Here is a 23,401-nt window from a genome sequence, read left to right as displayed (position 1 = left end):
GCAGTGAGCTGAAGTGGCCCCCAGTGCGGCCCTCTAGCCACTGCTGAGACCAGGCTGGATAAACTGAACAGGAGAAGTCTGGCCTGGTGCCAGGCTTTTGTGTGATTAATATTATTTATAATAAAAGGTAAAGGTTCCCCTGCATGGGCGTGCTGGATGTTTCCAGAGAAGAGACCACTGCTGGGAAAGATGGGGGGCGAAAGAAGAAGGGGACGGTGAACCACGAGGTGGCCGGAGGGAGCCACTGAAGCAGCCGGCGTGAGCTTAGAGGGACCCCAGAGGATGGTAGTGGACAGGAAGGCCTGGGGGAGCATGGTCCAGGGGGTCCTGGTCGGACATGACTTTGCAACTAACAACATTAACAATGGAAATCTAATAAATCAAATCAAATTAAATCAAACTTTTATAATGCTCTTCGTTTTATGCTTTTATTGCAGTTTTTATGGGCTTTTACTTTGCAATGGGAACCTTGCCTGAGGCTGGGTTATAAAACAGGTGGCTGTATAAATGTTTTGCATTAATAAACACATTAAATAAGCAAACTGGGTCAAAAGTACTTCAGGGAAGGCAGTGGCGAACCCGGCTCCAGGGCTGAGAAAAGAGCCCTCCGTATTGGGAGGCCACACTCCCGGTCCCTGGGAGTTCTGCTCCGCTCCGTCTGAACTTTATTGGTGTGGAATGGAACGAGGAAGACAATGGAGCTGTTATTTCAAGCAGATGGCTAAATATCCAGCATTTCTTACCGCTTATTCAACAGCCCTATTCAGGTTCAGTGGCCTGAATTTATTGGCCAGAATTGTAGGCTTGACCACAAGCATGAGGAACTCTGTACAAGGGAGTCCTTGGGAATTCCTGTGGCCAAGCAAAGGCAGATCTTATGAGGGTTTTATTTTTGCCACGGCTGTTAACCAAAGAATGCAGCCGTTAAACAGCAAATCCAGTTTCCCCATTGACTTTGCCTGTCAGAAGCTGGTTTGGCAGGTCACACGTGGTGACCCCTGGACACTGCAGCTGTCATAAATTGAAGCCGGTTGCCAAACCTGCAGATTTTGATGGCACGAGCATAGGGATCCTGCAGTGGTTCTTTGTGTGAGTCCCATTTTCCACTGCCGTTGTAATTTCAATCAGTTAAAGGTTGCAAGTCGAGGACTTCCTATAAAAGTGAGAAAACAGATCTAATCAAGGAGAAGACCTTGCAGACAACCCTCACCCCGTAAAAGACCTTGGGATACTCACATCAAATGACCAGAGTGCCAAACCTCACTGCAACAACATCGCCAGAAAGGTTTCAAGAGTTGTTAACCTAATAATCCTACGTAGCTTCTGCTCCGGTAATCTCACACTATTAACCAGAGCATACAAAACTTTGGCCAGACCAATCCTCGAATACAGCTCATCAGCCTGGAAACCGCAATGCATTTCGGACATAAACACCCTAGAAAACGTGCAGAGATACTTTATTTAGAAGAGCCCTCCACTCCTCCACGCGCAACGGAATCCCCTACACAACTAGATTTACAATCCTGGGTTTAGAAATCTTAGAACTACGTCACCTTAAACACAACCTGAGCATAGCCATAAAATCATCTGCTACAATGTTTAGCTTCAACCACAACAACACGCGAGCACACAACAGATGCAAACTCAAAGTAAACCGCTCCAAACTCGACTGCAGAAAATACGACTTTAGTAACCAAGTAGTTGATGCCTGGAACTCACTACCAGACTCTGTAGTATGATTGCTTTCGTAAATTGCTTAAATTGCTTAAGATGCCTGGCGATATAGGTGGGTCTTAAGCAATTTACGAAAGGCAAGGAGAGTGGGGGCAGTTCTGATCTCTGGGGTGAGTTGATTCCAGAGGGCTGGGGCCACCATAGAGAAGGCTCTTCGCCTGGGGCCCACCAGATGACATTGTTTAGTCGACAGGACCCGGAGAAGGCCAACTCTGTGGGACCTGACCGGCCGCTGGGATTCGTGTGGCAGAAGGCGGTCCCGGAGATATTCTGTTCCGATGCCATGTAGGGCTTTTTAGGTCATTACCAACACTTTGAATTGTAACCGGAAACTGATTGGCAGCCAATGCAGACTGCGGAGTGTTGGAGAGACGTGGGCGAACCCAGGTAACCCCACAATGGCTCTCGCGGTGGCTGCAAGATGTTACCTTGTTTGAATAATGAAACATCAGCAAGAAAGCCACCAAGCTCAGGAAATAGATCCAGTTGAAAGTGAGCGATAAACAGATCTCTACCCTTGAAGGAGCCCAGTTTGTAAACAGGGTTCGGACACGGTATCCCTCATCTGCCATGTTAGTTAACCCCAATATGCCATGTTCCTTCTTGCTTCAAATGCTCTACCAGTGCTGAAGAAGTCTAGCAAAGAGGACGTCCGGGGGGGACATGATAGCAGTCTACAAATACTTGAGAGGCTGCCACGGGGAGAGGGGGTGACATTATTTTCCAAAGCACCAGAAGGCCAGACAAGGAGCCACGGTTGGAAGCTGTCCAAGGAGAGATTCAACCTGGAAATAAGGAGGAACTTTCTGACGGTGAGAGCGATCAACCAGTGAACAGAAGTTGCCTTCTATCCCTTTCTTCCATTCCTCTATCTCTTCTTCTATTCTTTCATTGATACGTTCTATTCCTATAACGTCTCTTCTATTCTTTCTTAGATATATTTTACTATGAGTATCTCCCCTATAACCTTCATCATGTATTTTACTATGTGTATACCCACTAAAACCCTCATTGTGTATTGGACAAAATCAATAAATAAAATAAAAGACTGGACTGCTATTGGACTAGTGCAGGGGTATTTTATTTATTTATTTTATTTTATTTATTTATTTTGTCCAATACACAATATATATTGAAGAGGATAGACATGAAGTATTATATATAAAGAAAAGATATAAAAGTAGAGAAGATATATGAAAGGAAGAAAAGATATATGATATATGAGATAAGGAGAGACAATTGGACAGGGGACGAAAGGCACTCTGGTGCACTTATGCACGCCCCTTACTGACCTCTTAGGAACCTGGAGAGGTCAATCGTGGATAGTCTAAGGGAGAAATGTTGGGGGTTAGGGGTTGACACTACTGAGTCAGGTAATGAGTTCCACGCTTCAACAACTCGATTGTTAAAGTCATATTTTTTACAGTCAAGCTTGGAGCGATTAATATTAAGTTTGAATTTGTTGCGTGCTCTTGTGTTGTTGCGGTTGAAGCTGAAGTAGTGCAGGGGTAGGCAAAGTTGGCTCTTCTATGACTTGTGGACTTCAGCTCCCAGAATCCTTGAGCCAATCATGCTAGCTCAGGAATTCTGGGAGTAGTAGTAGTAGTAGTGGTAGTAGTTGTTGTTATTATTATTTTTATTAGATTTGTATGCCGCCCTCCTCCGAAAACTCGGGGCAACTCACAGAATAAATATAAAAAACAAAGTGTGCAGGACAAATCTAATATATTTAAAAAGTACAACTAAAAACCCTGTATATTACTCAGTCAGACATTTATAGATGAAGTCCACATGTCATAGAAGTGCCAACTTTGCCTACCCCTGGACTAGCTTCATGTAGGGCCTCCTGCATCAACAGGGGGTTGGACTAGATGACCTGCAAGGCCCCTTCCAACTCTAAAAATACATAAAATAAACAAACACAACCCATGGGCTGCTTCCTGCTAACACCAGGGCTTCTGGGCCCAGGCAAGCCCTCCTACCCTTGTTGCGGAAGCAAGTGTGTGTGAGTGAGTGTGTACGTGTGGTGTGGGTCAGATTTCAGAGCCTGGGGGGGGGGGCAGGGGGGGGTGAGGAAGGGAGGCCCTCCCTACAACAAAGGCCTGTTTTGTGTGCCTGCTTACACCGGAGCCCCCTGGCAGAGCTGCCAAACAGGCTGGGCCGGTTCTGCCCTTGGAGAAGTGGGGAGTGGGGGGGGGGGGGGGCGCAGCTTTCTTATTTTTCTGGAGGGCTGAGAGGCTGCCTTAACCCTTGGTGGGTCTTCTTCTCAGTGGGTCCATTCGGCCTTCCCTTTTTCTGAGTTGGGTCAAATGAAGACCCACATTGTTGGGGGCCAGAGATGCTGACTCTGTAGACCGCTTACAGGGGGCTGCAAAAGCCCTGGGAGGCAGTTGATAAGTGTAGATGCTGTTGCTGGTGCTATCTTCCTTTTGGCCAAAGGGCTCCCGGCTCTCGCTCTCTGTGTGTGTGTGTGTGTGTTTCTGATGATTCCCAGGCCCTGGGGGGTGGGTGGGGTTGCTCTTTGCAGCCATTCCCCTCCCCTCTTGGCCCAGGGGCCTGGAATTCCAAGGGTTGGGTTTTCTGGATGAGGTTCTTGGTCTCTGCAGCCCAGCACATGGTTCTGATTTGAGAAGCCTGGAATGTGCGCCCCTTGCCATCTCCCCACACCCAGCCCTTCTCCCCCAGAGGGGGGAACAACCGGCCCTAGGTCTCAGAATGCAGAAGGACAAGAATAATAATTAATTTAGTAATAATAATTTATTAGATTTGTATGCTGCCCCTCTCCGAAGACTCGGGGCGGCTCACAACATTAACGGCAATACAATATACAAATCTAGTGTTAAAAAATTAAAAAACTAATTTAAAATATATTATCATAAAAATCATCCATTACACAGTCTTACACACTCAGTCCAACTAGTCATAATACAGAAGTCAGAAAATGGGGGGGCATTAATCCCCCCATGCCTGGCAACAGGGGTGAGTCTTCAGCATTTTGCGGAAGGCAAGGAGGGTGGGGGCAGTTTGAATCTCCGGAGGGCCGGGGCCACCACAGAGAAGGCTCTCCCCCCGGGTCCCGCCAGATGGAATTGTTTAGTCGACAGGACCCAGAGAAGGCCAACTCTGTGGGACCTAACTGGTCGCTGGGATTCGTGCGGCAAAAGGCGGTCCCGGAGATATTCTGGTCCGATGCCATGAAGGGCTTTATGGGTCATAACCAACACTTTGAATTGTGACCGGAAACTGATCAGCAGCCAGTGCAGGCCAGGGAGTATTGATGAGACATGGGCACATCTGGGGAAGCCCATGACTGCTCTCGCGGCCGCATTCAACTAAACAATGCCGGTTGGCGGGCCCCAGGGGTAGAGCCTTCTCTGTGGCAGCACCGGCCCTCTGGAACCAACTCCCCCCGGAGATCAGAACTGCCCCTACTCTTCCTGCCTTCCGTAAACTCCTCAAAACCCACCTTTGCCGTCAGGCATGGGGAAACTAAACATCTCCCCCTGGGCACGTTGAAGTTATATATGGTATGCCTGTATGTGTGTATGTTAGTATAGGGGATTTTCTTAAACTTATAATATTTTAATTAATTGGATTGTATTGGATTGTTTTTCACTTGTTGTGAGCCGCCCCGAGTCTTCGGAGAGGGGCGGCATACAAATCCAAATAATAAATAAATAAATAAATAAATAAATTCTGCACGATCTGAAGTTTCCCAACATTCTTCCAAGGTCGCCCCAAAGAGTTGGGAAGGACCTTAGAGGTCTTCTAGTCCAGCCCCCTGTGGCAGAGACCTTAGGCCAGTGGTCACCACTGGGGGTCCAAGAGATAATTTTGGTGGTCTACAGAAATTTTTTTTTTTAATTGCACTAAACACTAAACATTTAAAAAAAAAAAAATATTAGTGGAAAGACGACAAAGTTGTGTCGGAAAATGTGTTGATAGATGAAACATCCAGGTGTGCTGAAGTGGACATGTTGACAATAGAACTAAAAGGACAAGATAATTCGGACTGTTATGATGTGTGGACCAAATGGGACAACTGGATATTTTTTTCAAAAGGAAAGGCCGTGGGACAATGTGAGAAGAAGACCAAGATGTGGGATAATGAAAACATACAAAATACTGTAAATAGATATATAATAATGACGTGTGACATTTGGGTGTAGATCTATACTGAAATAATATGATGTTTAAAGACAAAAAAATAATGAAAAACTTTTTTTAAAAAGTGGAGATGTCCAACTTTGGCCGCTTTCAGGCTTGCGGACGTCAACTCCCAGAATTCCCCAGCCAGCAGAATTTTGGGAGTTCAAAGGCCACAAGTCTGAAAACGGCCGACAATGAGAGAGGCCCTGCAGGTGGACAGGGGGGGTTTGCAGTGGGGCGCAGCAAACCCTCCCGGTCTGAGGGTGCCTCCCCCCTCCCCTCCTCTCCTGCCCCAGGTGGGACCTTGGCCGAATTCATCCGCAAACGGGGCAACTCCCTCCTGGACGAGGAGACCATCCTGCACTTCTTTGCCCAGATCCTGCTGGCCCTCCACCACGTCCACGCCAAGCAGATCCTCCACCGGGACCTCAAGACCCAGAACATCCTCCTGGACAAGCACCACACCACGGTCAAGATTGGAGACTTCGGCATCTCCAAGATCCTCAGCAGCAAGAGCAAAGCCTACACCGTGAGCCGGCCTTGGGGCAGGGGGAGGGGGCGGGGGGTCTCCCCTGGCAGTTTCTGGGTGAAGGGGGGGTGAGAGCCGGCTCTCAGGTGGGCAGAGTCAGCAAGGGGTCGGGCGGGGGGGGGGGCAGGAAACTTGACATCACTCATGGGGGGGGGGCACCCGGGGGGCCCAAGTGCTACAATAGGACTTCTCTCAGACCCTCCCTCTTGTTATATTCTTCCTTTTTCCCTTCCTTCCTTCCTTCCCTCCTTCCCTCCTTCCCCTCTTTTTCTTTTTTTAAACCTTTATTTATAAGGCCCTTTTAACAAAGGGCATAGCAACCTGTTAGCAATAGCACTTTTGAACAGAGCCAGGCTATTCCCCCCCCACAATCTGGGTCCTCCTTTGACCCCCCTCGGAAGGATGGAAGGCTGAGTCAACCTGGAGCCGGTGATGAGATTTGAACCGCTGACCTTCAGATCTACAGTCAGCTTCAGTGGCCTGTAGCACTGCACTCTACTCACTGCGCCACCCTGGCTCTTTCTGGCCCTACCCCCCAGACCCTCTTGTAATAGTACAGGTAGTCCTTGACTTATGACCAAAACTTCAGCCCTGCGTTTCCATTGGTAAGTGAGTTTTAACCCATTTGGTTACTTTTCTTGCCGCAGTGTTTAAGCGAGTCACGGCAGTTCTTTCATCCACAACCCCGTGGTTATGTGAAATCTGGCTTCCCTTTGGTCACGCGACTTGTCCGAAGGTCGTAACAGGGGGTCCACGTGACCCCGGAGACATTGCAACAACTGTCATAAATACGAGTGGGTTTTGCCAAACATCGGAATTTGACCAAGCGACTGTGGGGGAGGCTGCAACCTGTCGTAAGTGTGAAAAACGGCCCCGAGTCCCTTCCTTCAGAGCCATTGTAACTTGGAACAGTGGCTGGAGGAACTGTGGCGAGTGGGGATATTATGCACATATGGTTACAGTCATTTTCCGTGGAGAAAATGGGGTGGGCCAGGATCTGGCTGTGGCAGGAGAGGGGCAGGAAGGGGGCAGGGCCTGTCCTGGTCCTTGCCTCTTTGGGGAGGGGTCTCGGGCAACTTCTCCCCCCCCCTACTGTGCTGAGCTCCCTGGCTCACAAACAGGCAGTTTGTTCCACAAGGAGTCCTTGACTTACAACTCTTTTAGTGGCCAAAGTTCAAAGTTACGACAACTCTGGAAAAACTGACTGAGGACTGTTTTTCACGCTTATGACATCCGTGGCAGAACCCCCGTAATTGCACGATCAACGTTCTGACACTGTCAAGTGACTCATACTTATGACGGTTGCTGTGTCCCCCAGGGTCCTGTGTTTCCCCTTTTGTGTCCTTCTGAGGAGCAAAATCCAATTGGGAAGCCCGATTCTTTTAATGACCACATCCCCGACTTAATAACCGTGGCAAGAAAGACCACCGGGGTAAGACTCCATGGAAATTGGGGGGCTCTGTGGTGGTGGTTGTTGTGGTTGCCTCACGGCCAGCTCCTCTGGTAACAGATTTTGAATCGGATGAGCCGTGTCCGTCTGAGCATCGGAGACCCATGTGGCTATCGGAGGATTCAGACAGTGGCCCAGAAGGAGAGATGGAAGCTGAAGGTGCTGGAGAGATAGAGGGGGAGGCCCCTGCAATGCCTGTGGAACCCCCAGCTAGGGCCTCTTCTGGGTCAGATGAGGAGGGGGTGATGAATGATCCCAACCTCAATGTGTGTGTGAGAAGGATTGGGGGGAGACAGGAGCAGCTGCACAGACGCAGGAGGAGATCTTGATCACAGGTTCTGCGGGAGTGTTCTTTGCAGGAGTTATCGTTTGTGGTTTATTATTTTATTATTTTATTCATTGGATTTGTATGCCGCCCCTCTCTGGGGAACTCGGGGCGGCTCACAACACATCTAAGAAAACATAACAGTACATCTAAATCCAATTCATATAATTTAAAAACCCTAAATGTTCTAATAGAACACACTAAAACACTGGTTGGTCAGGGGGAAAGACCCCCTGTTTAACAGAGAAAAAGAAAGAGACCTCTGGACAATTGTGTTCTGAGAGACTTTAGCTCTTGCCAAAAGGAGTGGGCACCTTTGCTTCAGCCCAGTTTGGAGACAGTTCTTTACAATCTTTGGGGGTTGAGACATTCGTTACTGGCCTGGAAGACAACCCAGACCCTTGGGCAATAAAGAGACACTCTTCGACCCTCGTAACCGATGTGTAAGGCAATATGTGTTGGTCTTTCGGAAACCTTGTGTGTGATTTTGACCTTAATTTCTACTCAGCAGTTGCACCAGGCAAAACAGTCATTGGCTGAGGACTTCCTGGGTGGGGGGGGGGCACGAGGGAGTCCAGATTTGCTGACAGGCATTCCTTGGGGGTGGGTGGGGGGAATCTCTCTCCTCAGGTGGTGGGCACCCCTTGCTACATCTCCCCAGAGCTGTGCGAAGGGAAGCCCTACAACCAGAAGAGCGACATCTGGGCCCTGGGGTGCGTCCTCTACGAACTGGCCAGCCTGAAGAGGGCCTTCGAGGCAGCCGTAAGACCCTGCAACAGGTGGGGGGGGGGAACTGCTGCCCTGGGGACCCTGGGTTGCCTGAACCCACCCAGACCACCCAGCCCCTGCACTCAGCTCCCAATAGCCATAGCATTTAGACTTATATACTGCTTCCTAGGGCTTTCCCAGCCCCCTCTAAGCAGTTTGCAGAATCAGCCTCTTGCCCCCCACAATCCGGGTCCTCATTTGACCCACCTGGGAAAGAAGGAAGGAAGAGACAGGAAGGAAGAAAGAAAAAGAAAGAAAGAAGGAAAGAAAGAAAGAGACAGGAGGGAAGGAAAGAAGGAAGGAAGGAAGAAAGAAAAAAGGAAAGAAAGAGACAGGAGGGAAGGAAGGAAAGAAGGAAGGAAGAAAGAAAAAGAAAGAAAGAAGGAAAGAAAGAAAGAAAAGAAAAAGAAAGAGACAGGAAGGAAGGAAGGAAGAGACAGGAAGGAAGAAAGAAAAAGAAAGAAAGAAAGAAAGAAAAAGACAGGAGGGAAGAAAGAAAGAAAGAGACAGGAAGGAAGGAAGGACAATAGCAATATTTGTATGCCACCCTGAGTCTACGGAGAGGGGTGGCATACAAATCTAATAAATAAATAGCACTTGTATAGTTAGAGTTTATTAGACTTGTAGGCCTCTTCCTAGGGCTTTTACAGCCCCTCTAAGCGATTTACAGAGTCAGCCTCTTGTCCTCAACAATATGGGTCCCCATTTGACCCACCTTGGAATGACGGAAGGCTGAGTCCACCTGGAGCTGGTGTGAGATTTGAACCGCTGAACTACAGTTAGCTGAAGCGGCCTACAGGGTTGCACTCTAAGCACTGCGCCATCCCGGCTCACTGCAGCATGTCCCATTGGGTGCAGCTCAGTCCGTGGCCAGCCCTCCTGTGGCCCCTAGGCGGGAAGAGGTGGGAGGGCCCCTCGCCCACAGCAAAGGACCCGTGTTATAGGGAGGGGCTTCCTCGGTGGGGGGCCGCACAGAGCAGGCAGAGAGGGGAAGGTACCAGTGGGAGACGGGGAGTTCTAGTCCCATTTTAGCCGTGAAAGCTGGCTGGGCGACTTCAGGCCAATCACCAGGAGATGTGGAGTTCCGGTTCAGCCTTAGCTGGGTGTCTCTGGGCCCAGACCCTCATCCTCAGCCCAGCCCACCTCACAGGGGTGTTGTTGTTGTTGTTGTCCCCCCTCCCCCGCCCTCCTGGGGGCTCCCCCTCCCCTCCCCCCCCGGCAGAACCTGCCTGCTTTGGTTCTGAAGATCATGAGTGGCACCTTCGCGCCCATCTCGGACCGCTACAGCCCGGAGCTGCGCCAGTTGATCCTCAGCCTTCTCAACCTGGAGCCTTCCAAGCGGCCGCAGCTGGAGGAGATCCTGGCCGAGGCCCTGTGCGTCCGGCCCCTGCTCAACCTCTACACCGACGTGGGCAGCGTCCGGATGAGGAGGCAAGTGTGTGTGGGGGGGGGGCTCCTCTGGCCCCCAGCTCCTGCCCCCTCCACTAACCAATACAGGGAGTCCTTGACTTAGTGACAGTCCATTTAGTGACGGTTCGATGTTACAACGGCACTGGGGGAAAGGGATTTAGGACCTTTTTTTTCATACTTACGACTGTTGTGGCATCTTGACAGTCTAAACGGTCAAAATGTTGGATGATTGACTTGTATTTATGACGGTCACAACGCCCCAGGGTCCCTCTGGCGACCTTCCGACCGGCAAAGAAAGAACAACTAGGATGAATGTGGATGTCGGTTTCTTAAATGTGTGGGGCTTTTCAGAACTAACTTAAATCAGATGTTTATGTTTTTACTAGGGAGATTTTTAGTACATTTAAATACACTGCTCAAAAAAATGTATTTATTATTTATTAGTTGGACTTCTATGCCTTAGAGTTATATAATAAAATAAAGGAAACCCTTAAACGACACAATAAAACTCCAAGTCAATCAAACTTCTTTGGAAGCGGCACTGGTTGACAATCCATTTCACCTGCTGTTGTGCACATTCAACTTTGGACAGAACAAAGGATTCAATGAGGATATTTCATTCATTCAGATCATTCAGTAGTAGATGCTTGGAACAAACTTCCAGCAGACATGGTTGGTGAATCCACAGGAACTGAATTGAAACCTGCCTGGGATAAACATCGATCCACCCTAAGATAAAATACAGGAAATAGTATAAGGGCAGACTACATGGACCAGGAGGTCTTTTTCTGCCGCCAATCATCTATGTTTCTATGAATGAGGAAGGAAAGAAGGAAGGAAAGAAAGAGAAGGAAGGAAAGAAAGAAGGAAAGAAGGAAGGAAAGAAGGAAAGAAAGAGTAGGAAGGAAGGAAAGAAAGGGAAGAAAGAAAGAAAGAGAAGGAAGGAAAGAAAGAGGGAATAAAGGAAAGAAAGAGAAGGAAGGAAAGAAAGAGAAGGAAGGAAAGAAGGAAGGAAGGAAAGAAAGAGAAGGAAGGAAAAAAGGAAGGAAAGAAAGAGTAGGAAGGAAAGAAAGAGAGGGAAGAAAGGAAAGAAAGAGAAGGAAGGAAAGAAAGAGGGAAGAAAGGAAAGAAAGAGAAGGAAGGAAAGAAAAAGAAGGAAGGAAGGAAAGAAAGAAAGAGTAGGAAGGAAAGAAAGAGAAAGCAGGAAGGAAGGGAGGAAAGAAAGAAAGAAAAAAGAGAAGGAAGGAAGAGTAAGAAGGAAGGAAGGAAGAATCCACAGGAACTGAATTGAAACCTGCCTGGGATAAACATAGATCCATCCTAAGATAAAATACAGGAAATAGAAGGGCAGACTAGATGGACCAGGAGGTCTTTTTCTGCCGCCAATCATCTATGTTTCTATGAATGAGGAAGGAAAGAAGGAAGGAAAGAAAGAGAAGGAAGGAAAGAAGGAAGGAAGGAAAGAAAGAGAAGGAAGGAAAAAGGGAAGGAAAGAAGGAAAGAAAGAGAAGGAAGGAAGGAAAGAAAGAGAGGGAAGGAAGGAAAGAAAGAGAGGGAAGGAAGGAAAGAAAGAGGGAAGAAAGGAAAGAAAGAGAAGGAAGGAAAGAAAGAGGGAAGAAAGGAAGGAACTAAAGAGAAGGAAGGAAGGAAAGAAGGAAGGAAAGAAGGAAGGAAAGAAAGAGAAGGAAGGAAAGAAAGAGAAAGCAGGAAGGAAGGGAGGAAGGAAAGAAAGAAAAAAGAAAGAGAAGAAAGGAAGAGTAAGAAGGAAGGAAGGAAGAATCCACAGGAACTGAATGTAAACATGCCTGGGATAAACATCGATCCATCCTAAGATAAAATACAGGAAATAGAAGAAGGGCAGACGAGATGGACCAGGAGGGCTTTTTCCGCCGTCAGTCTTCTGTGTTTCTATGTTTTCTAGCTAGGATGGGCTATTTGAGTGTTACCTTTATTTTTTTTTGAGCAGTATATTTAAATACTAGATTTCTCCACGTCTTGTATCCTTCGTTGGGGGCCGCCCTGAGTCCCAGGAGAAGGTCGGCATAGAAATCTGATCCAATAAATAAATAATAAATGAAATCAAGGGGGAAGCCACGTTCCTTAAACAAAGAATCTTACCAATGGCGGTGATTCGCTTAACAGCGGTGGCGAGAGAGGCCATAAAACGGGGCGAGGCTCATTGGGGGGATTTTTGGGCCCAACCGGAGGCCATTGGAGAAGGGCGGCCCATACATTCAAATAACAAAATACATTGTGGTCGTAAGTGGAGGACTCCCTGTACTCACTCTGTTGCTCTTGGCAGGCCGGAGAAGTCGTGGACGGCGGTGACTCCCGCGGCCCAGAGCAGAGCCGGTGGGGTGAACATGGCGGCCAGAATGAGGGGTAAGAGCGGGTGGGGGGGCTGCCTGGGATCCTGCCCCGAGGGAGGGGGGCCAGGCTGGTGGGGCCTCTGATTGGGAGGGAGCAAAGGCCGTCCTCCCTCTGAGCTCCTCCTCCGGGGGTCTCGCAGGTGGTCGCTCGGGGGCCCCCAGGCCCAGCCTGCCCCCCACCTTCTCCTCCATCTACACCTGGGGCTCCGGCATCAGCGCTCCCCTCCGCCTGCCCAGGCTCAACACGGAGGTGGTGCAAGTCTCCACGGGTCGCACACAGAAGGCCGGAGTGACCAAGTCCGGGCGGCTGGTGATGTGGGAGGTGAGAGGACTGGGGGGCAGTACCCACCCCCAGATTCGCTCCCTCAGCTGTGATGGGGGGGCAGGGAGGGAGGTGCAGGCTAACACCCACACCCCGCCTCACACTGCTACGTAAGCCAGTCTTGCCCCCTGGCTTTATTGGAAATAATAATAATTATTATTTATTAGATTTGTATGCCCCCCCTCTCTGAAGACTCGGAGCGGCATACAAATCGGACACCCAGAGCCCCTGTGGGGAGACCGTTGGCAGCTCCAAGTGGCAAGCAGAGGTCGGAGAGGCAGGTCCAAGGGGGAAGAGATGCCCCCCCCCTCCCCTGCCCGGTCAGCAATGGCATTGAGATTTATATCCCACTTCCTGGTGCTTTCCCAGCCCCCTCTAAGAGGTTTCCACAGTCAGCCTCTTTCCCCCAACAATCTGGGTCCTCATTTGACCCACCTGGGAAGGACGGAAGGCTGAGTCAAAGGAAGGAAAGAAGGAATGGAGGGAGGGAGGAAGGAAGGAAGGAAGGAAGGAGATAGGAATGAGAAGGAGGGAGGGTAGAAGGAAGGAAGGAAGGAAGGTGAAAGAAAGAAAGAAAGAAAGAGAAAGAAAGAAATAGAAATAGCATTTAGACATATACCACTCCCTAGTGTTTTTATATCCCTCTCTAAGCAGTTTACAGAATCATTTTGCTCCTAACAATCTGGGTCCTCATTTGACACCCCCCCGGAAGGAGGGAAGGCTGAGTCAACCTGGAGCCGGTGGTGAGATTTGAACCGCTGAACTACAGCTGGCAGTTAGCAGAAGCAGCTCACAGTGCTGCACTCCAACCTATATATCGGATGGATGGATGGATGGATGGATGGGTGGGTGGGTGGGTGGGTGGGGTGGGTAGGTAGGTAGGTAGGTAGGTAGGTAGATAGACAGACAGACGGACGGCTAGGTGGATTGATAGGTGGATGAATGGATAGATTAATAGATGGATGGATGGGTAGATAGTCATAGGCAGATAGACAGACAGATGATAGTTAGGGTAGATAAAGATAGATCAGTAGATAGATAACAGACAGACAGATGATTCCATAGATATATCGATCCAATAGCAATAGCCCTTATAGACCCAGCTAGGTAACGTCATCAGTGCTAGAAGAGGAGGAGGGTGGGGAGGAAGATTTTGAAGCTGACCCTCCCTGCCTGATCTGGTCTCCCCCCCCTCTGCAGCCCCCGCCCTTTGGCACAGCCGGGGGTCCCTCGCTCCCAGGGGCCACGGAGCAGCTGCAGCCCCAGTTTGTGTGCCGCTTCCTGGAAGGCCAGTCCGGAGTGACCATCAAGCAGGTGGCCTGCGGGGATCTCTTCACCGTCTGCTTGACAGGTAGTGGGAGGGGCCAAGGGGGGGAGGGGACCCTTGGTGGGGTGCAGCTGTTCTCTCCCCCTGGGCTTCTCTGGCTGGGTGAGCCTGGTGCCATCAGGGCAGGGCCTCTTCCCAGCATGGCCCCTTTAAGACCTCTGGACTTCCAGCTTTGCTGGCTGGGGAATTCTGGGGGTTGAAGCCCACAGGTCTTAAAGGGGCCACGCTGGGAGGAGGCCTCCCTGGGCTTTAAAATAAACATAACATAATACAGATCTAATCCCAGTGGTTTGTCTGAGCTCCTTTTGAACATGGTCCTGGTTGGTCTTCTCCCTGGTTGTCCAGCTTCCTCTCTGTCCTGGGCCGTCTGTCTGGGCCCCGCACGGTGAGAAGTAAAGAACCACACAAGCTGGTCAAATGCTGATCCTAGGCAAAATTTATGCAATCCGCTGGTTAATTTCTAAGGGATTTCCTGCTGACCGCTTTCTCTCTAATGAGCTGGAGATACGAACTCCCAGGCTGCAAATCTTAGTGCCGGAAAGTGTTTCTGGCAGCTTGAACACACTCACAGTTGAGCAAAAAAGGGTGCAATGCATGACACAGGCAGGAAGGGAAAGGACTGGGACTCAGAAAGTCCTCTCAGCCTCGATTCTCCGGCATCCATGATGAGGAAGGTTGTTCGCCACGCCCACCTTCCCTTAGGAAATCCCTTATATACTGGCAAGGTGTGGCCAAGTGTCCCATAGATCTATGAACGCCAAGATCCCTTCCTCTTCAGATATTCCTGTCTGGACCACGTTCTCCTGACTCTGGCATCTAACGGGGGTCTCCTCATCCCCTGACTCACTAAGTCCCATGACTGGGGGTGCTACAGTCTCTGGTGGTTCCCCAGTCTCCAATTCCCCTTCACTCAGATGGCAAGAACGGTGGCCTGTGATGCCCGGACCCCTCCGCCTCCTGGTCCTCGAAATCTGTGACCAGCTGAGGACCACTCACAACACCGGCTTGACGCTTTCCCTGACCTTTGATGTCCAGCAAACCACACCCATCTCTCTCTCACACACGCACCCAGGCTGGCCTGTTGGCTTTGTTCCTAGCTGCTGTGGCCTGAGACTCGGCCGGTTGCAAGCCCAGAGTTGGGGGGGGGGCTTTGTCAGTGGGTCCCAGCAATATACTGAACCTTTTCGTCCCGACAGACCGAGGGATCGTCCTGACCTTCGGCAGTGGCAGCAGTGGCTGCTTGGGACACGGAGCCTTCGTGGACGTCAGCCAGGTTGGTTCGAGCCTCTGGGTGGGCCTGGGGAGGGGGAGGGCTGCTGGGATGGCCCACCACTTTGTCCAGCTGGCTAAAGAGGCCGCCTTGCCCTCAATATTCTCACCGTCCCTCTTCCCTCGCTGCTCCTCTTCGCACGACTACAAGTGGGGGGCTCATCACTGTTTGCTGTATGTACATTGAGAGCTCGCGCACCAGAAACCGATTCCTTGTGTGTCCAATCACACTTGGCCAATAAAGATGCTCAGTCCCATTCTTCTTTAATATTTTCCATTCCATTCTAGAAACATAGAAACATAGAAGGTTGACAGCAGAAAAAGACCTCATGGTCCATCTCGTCTGCCCTTATACTATTTCCTGTGTTTTATCTTAGGGTGGATATACAGTGATACCTCGTCTTACGAACTTAATTGGTTCCGAGACGAGGTTCGTAAGGTGAAAAGTTTGTAAGATGAAACAGTTCCCCATAGGAATCAATGGAAAAGCGATGAATGTGTGCAAGCCCAAAACTCACCCCTTTTGCCAGTCAAAGTGCCCGTTTTTGCGCTGCTGGGATTCCCCTGAGGCTCCCCTCGTCATACAAACGTTTAGAACCCAGGATTTAAGATTTTTTTGCCTCTTCTTCCGAACTATATTCACCTTACGAACCCACCACCACCACTGGGATGCCCCGCCTCCGGACTTCCGTTGCCAGCCAAAGCGCCCGTTTTCGCGCTGGTGGGATTCCCCTGCAGCATCGCAAAATCCAGGGGTGGTGTTTCCCATGGAGGGGAGCCTCAGGGGAATCCCAGCAGCACAAAAATGGGAGCTTCTGCTGGCAACGGAAGTCCGGAGGTGGGCATCCCAGTGGCCGCGGCAGGTTCGTAAGGTGAAAATAGTTCGGAAGAAGAGGCAAAAAAATCTTAAACCCCGGATTCGTATCTCGAAAAGTTTGTATGACGAGTTATCACTATATGTTTAGAATTCTATATTCTCTTATTCCATTATATTCCTTATTTTGTTCCTTATTCTATTCTGGACACTCAAAGAATTTGTCGTTGGTGCGGGTCTCAGTGTACATAAAAGAAAAGATATGTTTGAATAGAATAGAATAGGAATTGGAAATGGAATGGAATAGAATAGAATATTGAATAGAATAGAGTAGAGTAGAATTTGAAATAGAATAGAAATGGGATGGGATGGGATAGCATAGAACAGAATAGAACAGAATCTCTTTATTGGCCAAGTGTGAGTGGACACACAAGGAGTTTGTCTTTGGGGCAGAGGCTCTCAGGGGACATAAAAGAAAACACTTAATGATTATAGGGGTCAAATAAGCAATGAGGAAACAATCAATATTAATATAAATCTTAAGGATACAAGCAACACGTGACAGTCCTAAGTGGGAGGAAATGGGGGATAGGAAGGATGGGAAAAAACTAGTAGTAACAGTAGTGCAGACTTAGTGAATAGTTTGACAGTGTGGAGGGAATTATTTGTTTAGCAGAGTGAGGGCGTTCAGGAAAAAACTGTCCTTGTGTCTAGTCAGGGCTGGGGGGTGGAAACCCTCCATGCAGTGGCCCCCTTCCATATTTCTTCTCCTGCCTCGAGAGAGACCAGCCTCCCCTGCCCTTCTCAGGTGGGGGCAGATGGGGTGGGGGGAGAATAGAGGGGGGGGGGGCAGAATGGCCTTGGCACCAGCTCTTCTGACCTTCTCTCGGCAGCCCAAGATCGTGGAGGCCCTGCTGGGCTACGAGATCAGCCAAGTGGCCAGTGGCGCCTCCCACGTCCTGGCCCTCTCCAGTGAAGGGGAGGCCTTCGCCTGGGGCAGGGGCGACAATGGTGAGGAGCCCCCCCTCCCCTCAGCCTCCTCCTCCCTGCTCAGAGACCCTGGTGTGTGTGGTGGGGGGAGCTGTGGAGAGCCCCCCCCCTCTAGCAGCAGCCCCCTCCCTTCCCTCTCCCCAGGGCGCCTGGGGCTGGGCAACCAGGAGCCCCACAACTCCCCACAGCAGGTGCCCCTCCCCACTGGCTACGAAGCCCAGAAGGTGCTGTGCGGCATCGACGCCTCCATGATCCTCACCTCCAGCCACCAGATCCTGGCCTGTGGCAGCAACAGGTAGGGCCAGGGAGGGGGGGTCCCAGGGCGGCCCTGTCTGGGAGGGGCTCCTGGTCACCCTGGGACTCAGATCCCCCCCCCCGGGGCTAGATAAGAGCTGGGGTGGCACAGTGCAGGCTCCTTCAGGTAACTGCCAGCTGTAGTTCAGCAGATCAAATCTCCCCACCAGCTCCAGGTGGACTCAGCCTTCTGTCCTTCCCAGGATGGTCAAATGAGGACCCAGATTGTTGGGGGCGAATATGCCGATTCTGTAAACCGCTTAGAGGGGGCTGGGAAGCAGTATATAAGTCTAAGTGCTATAACTGCCCCCCTTTATCTGGGTTGGGGGACCAGGGGCTGAACTGGCAGCTGAATGTCCAGTGCTTTTACAGCCCCTCTCAGCGGTTTACAGAATCAGCCTGTTGCAAACCCCAACAGTCCGGCCGGGTCCTCAAGGTGAGAGAAGTGGCAGCCGGACACTGACGCTTCCCCCCCTCCCCTCCTCCCTTCCAGGTACAACAAGCTTTGCCAGGACAGGCTGGTGGTGGAAGGGGAGCCCCCCCTCCCAACAGCTGACCAGGTGGAGGAAGTGCTGACCTTCAGCCCTGCCAACTCAGCCCCCCTGAGCCAAGAGGTCATTGTGGGCGCAGACATCGGAACTGCCCACTCTGCGGCCATCACCGGTGAGAGCCCCAAGGGGGGAGCCCTGTGCAGCTGTTCCGGTCAACAATCCAGGAAGCCTCTCCGGACACGTAAATTCGGAGCTCGGGCAGTGCTCGACATACAACGGTTCATTTTCATGTCCCTTAGTTCCAGAAGAAAGGGAGCTAACACCCATTTTTCACACTTGTGACTGGGGGGATGCTGCCACAGGTCGTAAGTGTGAAGAGCCACATGGTCCTCTTTGGCGTCCGTGGCGAAGAAGCTGGGTTCGCTTAAGAACCGTAGTCAGGAAAGGTCACAAAACAGGGCAGACGTTTCATGACCCCACTAGGTTACGTCATCATTGCCCTGAAAGTTCCCAACCTTTCCCCCTGCCCTCTAACAGCATGCCTTCTGAGAGAAGCCCAGGATGCTGGGTTTTGTAGTCCGGCACCTTCCTTGACTGGCCATGGCTAGCAGGCTGGGTCCTTGTTGAGCCCACCAGGGTCTGTGACACCAGCCCCCCCCCTCCCTCCCCCCCCCCCCGAAGAAAGGGGCAAACCCCACAGAGTGAAGCACTCCTGGCTTTTCCATGTACATTTTTTTATTTTTTTCTGCACGTTAAAAACATACCTGCCAGCACATCTATCTTCCATAAATAACAATATCTTTATGAAATCTCTTATAGAAAAAATGATGATGTATCCGAAATCCCATTTCAAGTCACAAATTAATGAGTCTTGTCTAAGAAAAAAGAAACCAGAGGCAATTTTAATTTTTTTTTAAAAGTGAGACTAAACAAATTTCTTTGTTTTCAATTCTAATAATCGTATTCTTAAATCTTAAATTCCTTTTCAAACCAATTCTAGTTTAATTTTAAATATGTATCACATATTTATCTAATGCTGCCTCCTTATCTCTTTTTATCAACCGGGTTCTCTCAATGATATTTCTCATTTCTTTATCTCTTCTACATTAAATTTACGCTATTTTATCCATTTTATTTGTTTGTTTGTTTGTTTGTTTGTTCGTTCGTTCGTTCATTCATTTATTTATTTATGAGACTTATATGCCGTCCTTCTCCAAAGACTCGGGGGAGCTGCACTGCTTTCTGTACTGTTTTCAATGCACTCATAGAATTTCCCCCCAATTTTATAAAACTCTTTTTCTTCATCCTTAATTTCCATTGTAAGTCAGTCCATCATCTTCCTTAGTTTCAGTCAGTTTTCTATTCAGCTGCCAATTTTGTGCCCACACAGTTCTGGCAGCAGTCACTGTGTGAACAATTAAATATATTTCTTCTTTATTGAATTTTTCTGGCCATAGGCCTAATAGAAATATTTCAAGTTTTAAATCAGTACTTTGTTTCAATATCTTCTCCATTCCACGTTTGGACATCTGACCAGTAATAATAACAATAGCCGATATCAGGATCTTAAAATCGAACGGCAACGACTCTGGCATAAACCAGTCCATGGGGTCCCAGTGGTAATAGGCACGTTGGGTGCTGTGCCAAAAGACCTCAGCCACATTTGAAAATAATAAACCTTGACAACATCACGATAGGTCAGAGGCAAAAGGCCACCGTGCTCGGATCTACATGCATCACATAGTCCTAGGCGCTTGGGAAGTGTTCGACTTCTGACATTGTGATACGAAATCCAGCATATCAATCTTGTTTGTTGTGTATCACTTGTTTGTGTGAATAAAATAACAACAAGGGATCTTGGGGGTCTTCTAGTCCACTGTTTCCCAACCTTGGCAATTTGAAATATCTGGACTTCAACTCCCAGAATTCCCCAGCCAGCATTTGCATTGAAGTTGAAGTCCAGATCTCTTCAAGTTGCCAAGGTTGGGAGACACTGTTCTAGTCCAACCTCCTGCTTAGGCCGGAAGCCTTTCATCACTTCAGATAGATGGTTGTCCAACATCTCCTTAAAAACTTCCAGCGTTGGGTATTCACTACTTCTGGTGGCAAGGTGTCCCATGGACTGATTGTCATACAAACCCAGAAGATTGACAGCAGAAAAAGACCTCCTGGTCCATCTAGTTTGCCCTTATACCATATACTGTGTTTTATCTTAGCATGGATAGATGTTTATCCCAGACATGTTTAAATTCAGTTCCTGTGGATTGACTGACCACGCCTGCTGGAAGTTTGTTCCAAGCATCTACTCCTCTTTCCGTCAAATAATATTTTCTCATGTTGCTCCTGATCTTTCCCCCAATTGACCTCAGATTGTGTCCCCTTGTTCTTGGGTTCACTTTCCTATTAAAAACACTTCCCTCCTGGACCTTATTTAACCCTTTCACATATTTAAATGTTTTAATCATGTCCCCACTTTCCCTTCTGTCCTCCAGACTCTACTGACTGAGTTCAACTACCAGGAAATTCCTCCTGAGTTCTGAGTTGCTTCTCTCCTTGCTTAGTTCCCACCCATTGCTTCTCGTCCTGCCCTCGGGTGCTTTGGAGAACAGCTGGGCTCCAAATTTTTTATTATTTATTTACTTATTTTGTCCAATACACAATACGTATTGAAGAGAATAGACATGTAGTAATATATATATAAAGAAAAGGATAGAAGAAAAGATAAAAATAGAGGAGAAGATATACGAAAGGAAGAACAGATAAAGGAGATAAAGGAGAGACAATTGGACAGGGGACGGAAGGCAGACCAGTGCACTTATGCACGACCCTTACTGACCTCTTAGGAACCTGGAGAGGTCAACCATGGACAGTCTAAGGGAGAAATGTTGGGCGTTTGGGGATGACACTACAGAGTCCAGTAATGAGTTCGACAACCCGATTGCTGAAGTCATATTTTTTGCAGTCTAGTTTGGAGGGGTTAATATTAACCTTGAATCTGTGGCGTGCTCCTGTGTTGTTGCGGTTGAAGCTGAAGTAGTCATTGACAGGCAGGATGTTGTAGCATATGATCTTGTGGGCAATACTTAGATCGTGTTTTAGGTGACGTAGTTCTAAGGTTTTACTTGTTGCCTTCGGTGGCTGCCACATAGGGTGCAAGGGGGCAGGTGTGGGGCGGGGTGGGTCTTAAAGGTCTTTGCCAGCCTCCTTCTTGGCTTTTCCCACCGGCAGCCTCCGGTCAGTGCTACACCATCGGCAGCAACCAGCACGGGCAGCTGGGCCCCATCTCCTGCCGGGCCAGCCGGGCCCCGTATCTGGTGGAGGGGCTGCAGGCCACACGAGTGACCATGGTGGGCTGTGGGGACGCCTTCACCTTGGCAGTGGGGGCAGGTGAGTCATTGCATGGTGGGGGGGCTGGGTTCTGAGCTCCCTCCCAGCCTTTGGGGGCAGCCGGCTTACCCTGCCCCCCCACCCCCTGTGCCCCCTCCCCAGAGGGCGAGGTCTACACCTGGGGGAAGAGCGCCCGTGGCCGCCTGGGCAGGAAGGAGGAGGAGTCGAGGAGCCCCCGTCCGGTGCAGCTGGCTGACGGCCCCCCCAGCCTGGTCGTCTCGGTCTCCTGTTGCCATGGCACCACCCTGCTGACAGCCAAGCGTGAGTAAGCGGGCAGTGGGCACAGCTGCCAAAGGGGGGGGGGGACGGGCCTCCTGGGCATCAGCTGGCAGGCCTGGTGAGAAGCCGCGTCCGTCGGTGCCCCTCCCCTCCCTGGATGGCTGGGAAGGGATTGGGGCCACGATGATTCGCGAGGGGGGGCTGGGGTCCCTCCACAAAGCCCCCCCTCCCAGCAGGGGAAGGGGAGGTGTTTGCTCTCACACGCGGTGGGTCAACAACAGGGCAGAGAATCTTTGTGCTGCTCAGGGTTGTATTTTGGGGTCTCCACACTGGGGGGGGGGGTGTTTTCTCCTGAAGACATTCTGGGGGAGCTCATCAGTTTGAGAAGCGGGAGGGGGGAGAATGAGGAGGAGGAGGATCCTGGGCCTTTGGTCGCCTCTCTTGACCCAAGTAGGGACCCTCGTCCGCGTTAGAGGGGAGTGAAGAGAAAGAGGAGGAAAGAAGGGAGGGAGGAAGGAAAAGGAAGGAAGGAAGGAAGGAAAGAGGTCTTTGGGGTCCTTGGTCCACTCTGAGCTTGGTAGTTTTCTTGCAGACCTCCCATGGCCCAACTAGGGAAGACCATCAGTGCTGAGGCTTGTGAGGAGGCTTTGGGGGAGGGTCCCTGAGGCCTCTCTCCTGCCTTTGTCTGTCTCAGTTGGGGGGGGGGGCTGCCTCTATCTCAGAGCTGCTGAGCTGGCTGAGGAATTCTGGGAGTTGAAGTCCAGCATCCTTGAAAGTGGCCAAGGTTTAGCCGGTCCTGTTGGGGCTCCGTAGCTGCTGGAGCTCCCCCCCCCCCAAAGCCTCAAGGCCACGTGTGGCAGAGAGGAGAGGAGGGGTCCCAGAATAGCCTCCCCCCCAGTCCGATGCAAAGCACATCTGGGCACCGAGAGGCCAGAAGTTTCCGGAACTCCTCTCCTGGGGCAGGAAATCCAGAAACAGCTTCTCTCTCTCTCTCTCTCTCTCTCTCTCTCTCTCTCTCGCTCATCCCAGCCCCAGGAAAAAGGGTGAATCAGCCGGGCCGCCTGCCAGAACCTGGGGGGGGGGGGCGCAAGGGGGGGGGCTGCAGGCGATGAATGGGAGCCTCTGAAGATGAAAGGCAAGAGGGAGGGGGTTGTGGGTTCAGCCCACAGACAAAGTGCCTCTGTGCGAGAGAAAGCGAGAGGGAGAGAAAGAAGGAAGGAAAGAAAGAAAGAGAGAGAGAAAGAGAGAGAGAGAGAAAGAGAGAGAGAGAAAAGGAAATGGAGAAAAAAAGAGAGAGAGAAAGGGAGAAAAAGAAAAAGAGAGAGAGAAAGAGAGAGAGAGAGAAAGAAAGAGAGAAAGGGAGAAAAATAAGAGAGAGAAAAAGAGAGAGAGAAAGAGAAAGAGAGAGAGAGAAAGAAAGAGAGAAAGAAAGAGAGAGAGAAAGGGAGAAAAAGAAGAGAGAGAGAGAAAGAGAGAAAGAGAGAGAAAGAGAGAGAGAAAGGTAGAAAAAGAAAGAGAGAAAGAGAGAGAAAGAAAGGGAGAAAGAGAGAGAGA

At 50.0% G+C, this 23,401-nt stretch overlaps 1 protein-coding gene across 6 annotated transcripts in view; it reads left to right on the top strand.

Annotated features, from left to right (window-relative positions):
- Nucleotides 1–23,401, top strand: part of NEK8 (NIMA related kinase 8) — a 33,040-nt gene that overhangs the window by 7,255 nt on the left and 2,384 nt on the right. For 2 of the 6 annotated variants that reach the window (XM_070735498.1, XM_070735499.1), the window contains exons 3-14: nucleotides 6,180–6,412; nucleotides 8,818–8,949; nucleotides 10,178–10,386; nucleotides 12,668–12,747; nucleotides 12,875–13,056; nucleotides 14,257–14,407; nucleotides 15,580–15,656; nucleotides 17,360–17,477; nucleotides 17,601–17,751; nucleotides 18,244–18,413; nucleotides 21,470–21,628; nucleotides 21,731–21,889. In XM_070735498.1, coding sequence (XP_070591599.1) covers nucleotides 6,180–6,412; nucleotides 8,818–8,949; nucleotides 10,178–10,386; nucleotides 12,668–12,747; nucleotides 12,875–13,056; nucleotides 14,257–14,407; nucleotides 15,580–15,656; nucleotides 17,360–17,477; nucleotides 17,601–17,751; nucleotides 18,244–18,413; nucleotides 21,470–21,628; nucleotides 21,731–21,889 — 1,821 coding nt within the window. Of the gene's footprint in view, nucleotides 1–6,179; nucleotides 6,413–8,817; nucleotides 8,967–10,177; nucleotides 10,387–12,667; nucleotides 12,748–12,874; nucleotides 13,057–14,256; nucleotides 14,408–15,579; nucleotides 15,657–17,359; nucleotides 17,478–17,600; nucleotides 17,752–18,243; nucleotides 18,414–19,060; nucleotides 19,161–21,469; nucleotides 21,629–21,730; nucleotides 21,890–23,401 lie in introns of those variants that run through there. The other 4 variants (XM_070735501.1, XM_070735504.1, XM_070735503.1 and 1 more) reach the window with 4 other exon arrangements.

Source organism: Erythrolamprus reginae, chromosome 1, assembly GCF_031021105.1.
Source record: "Erythrolamprus reginae isolate rEryReg1 chromosome 1, rEryReg1.hap1, whole genome shotgun sequence".
Lineage (NCBI taxonomy): Eukaryota > Metazoa > Chordata > Lepidosauria > Squamata > Dipsadidae > Erythrolamprus > Erythrolamprus reginae.
This window is presented reverse-complemented; position numbering and strand designations above follow the sequence as displayed.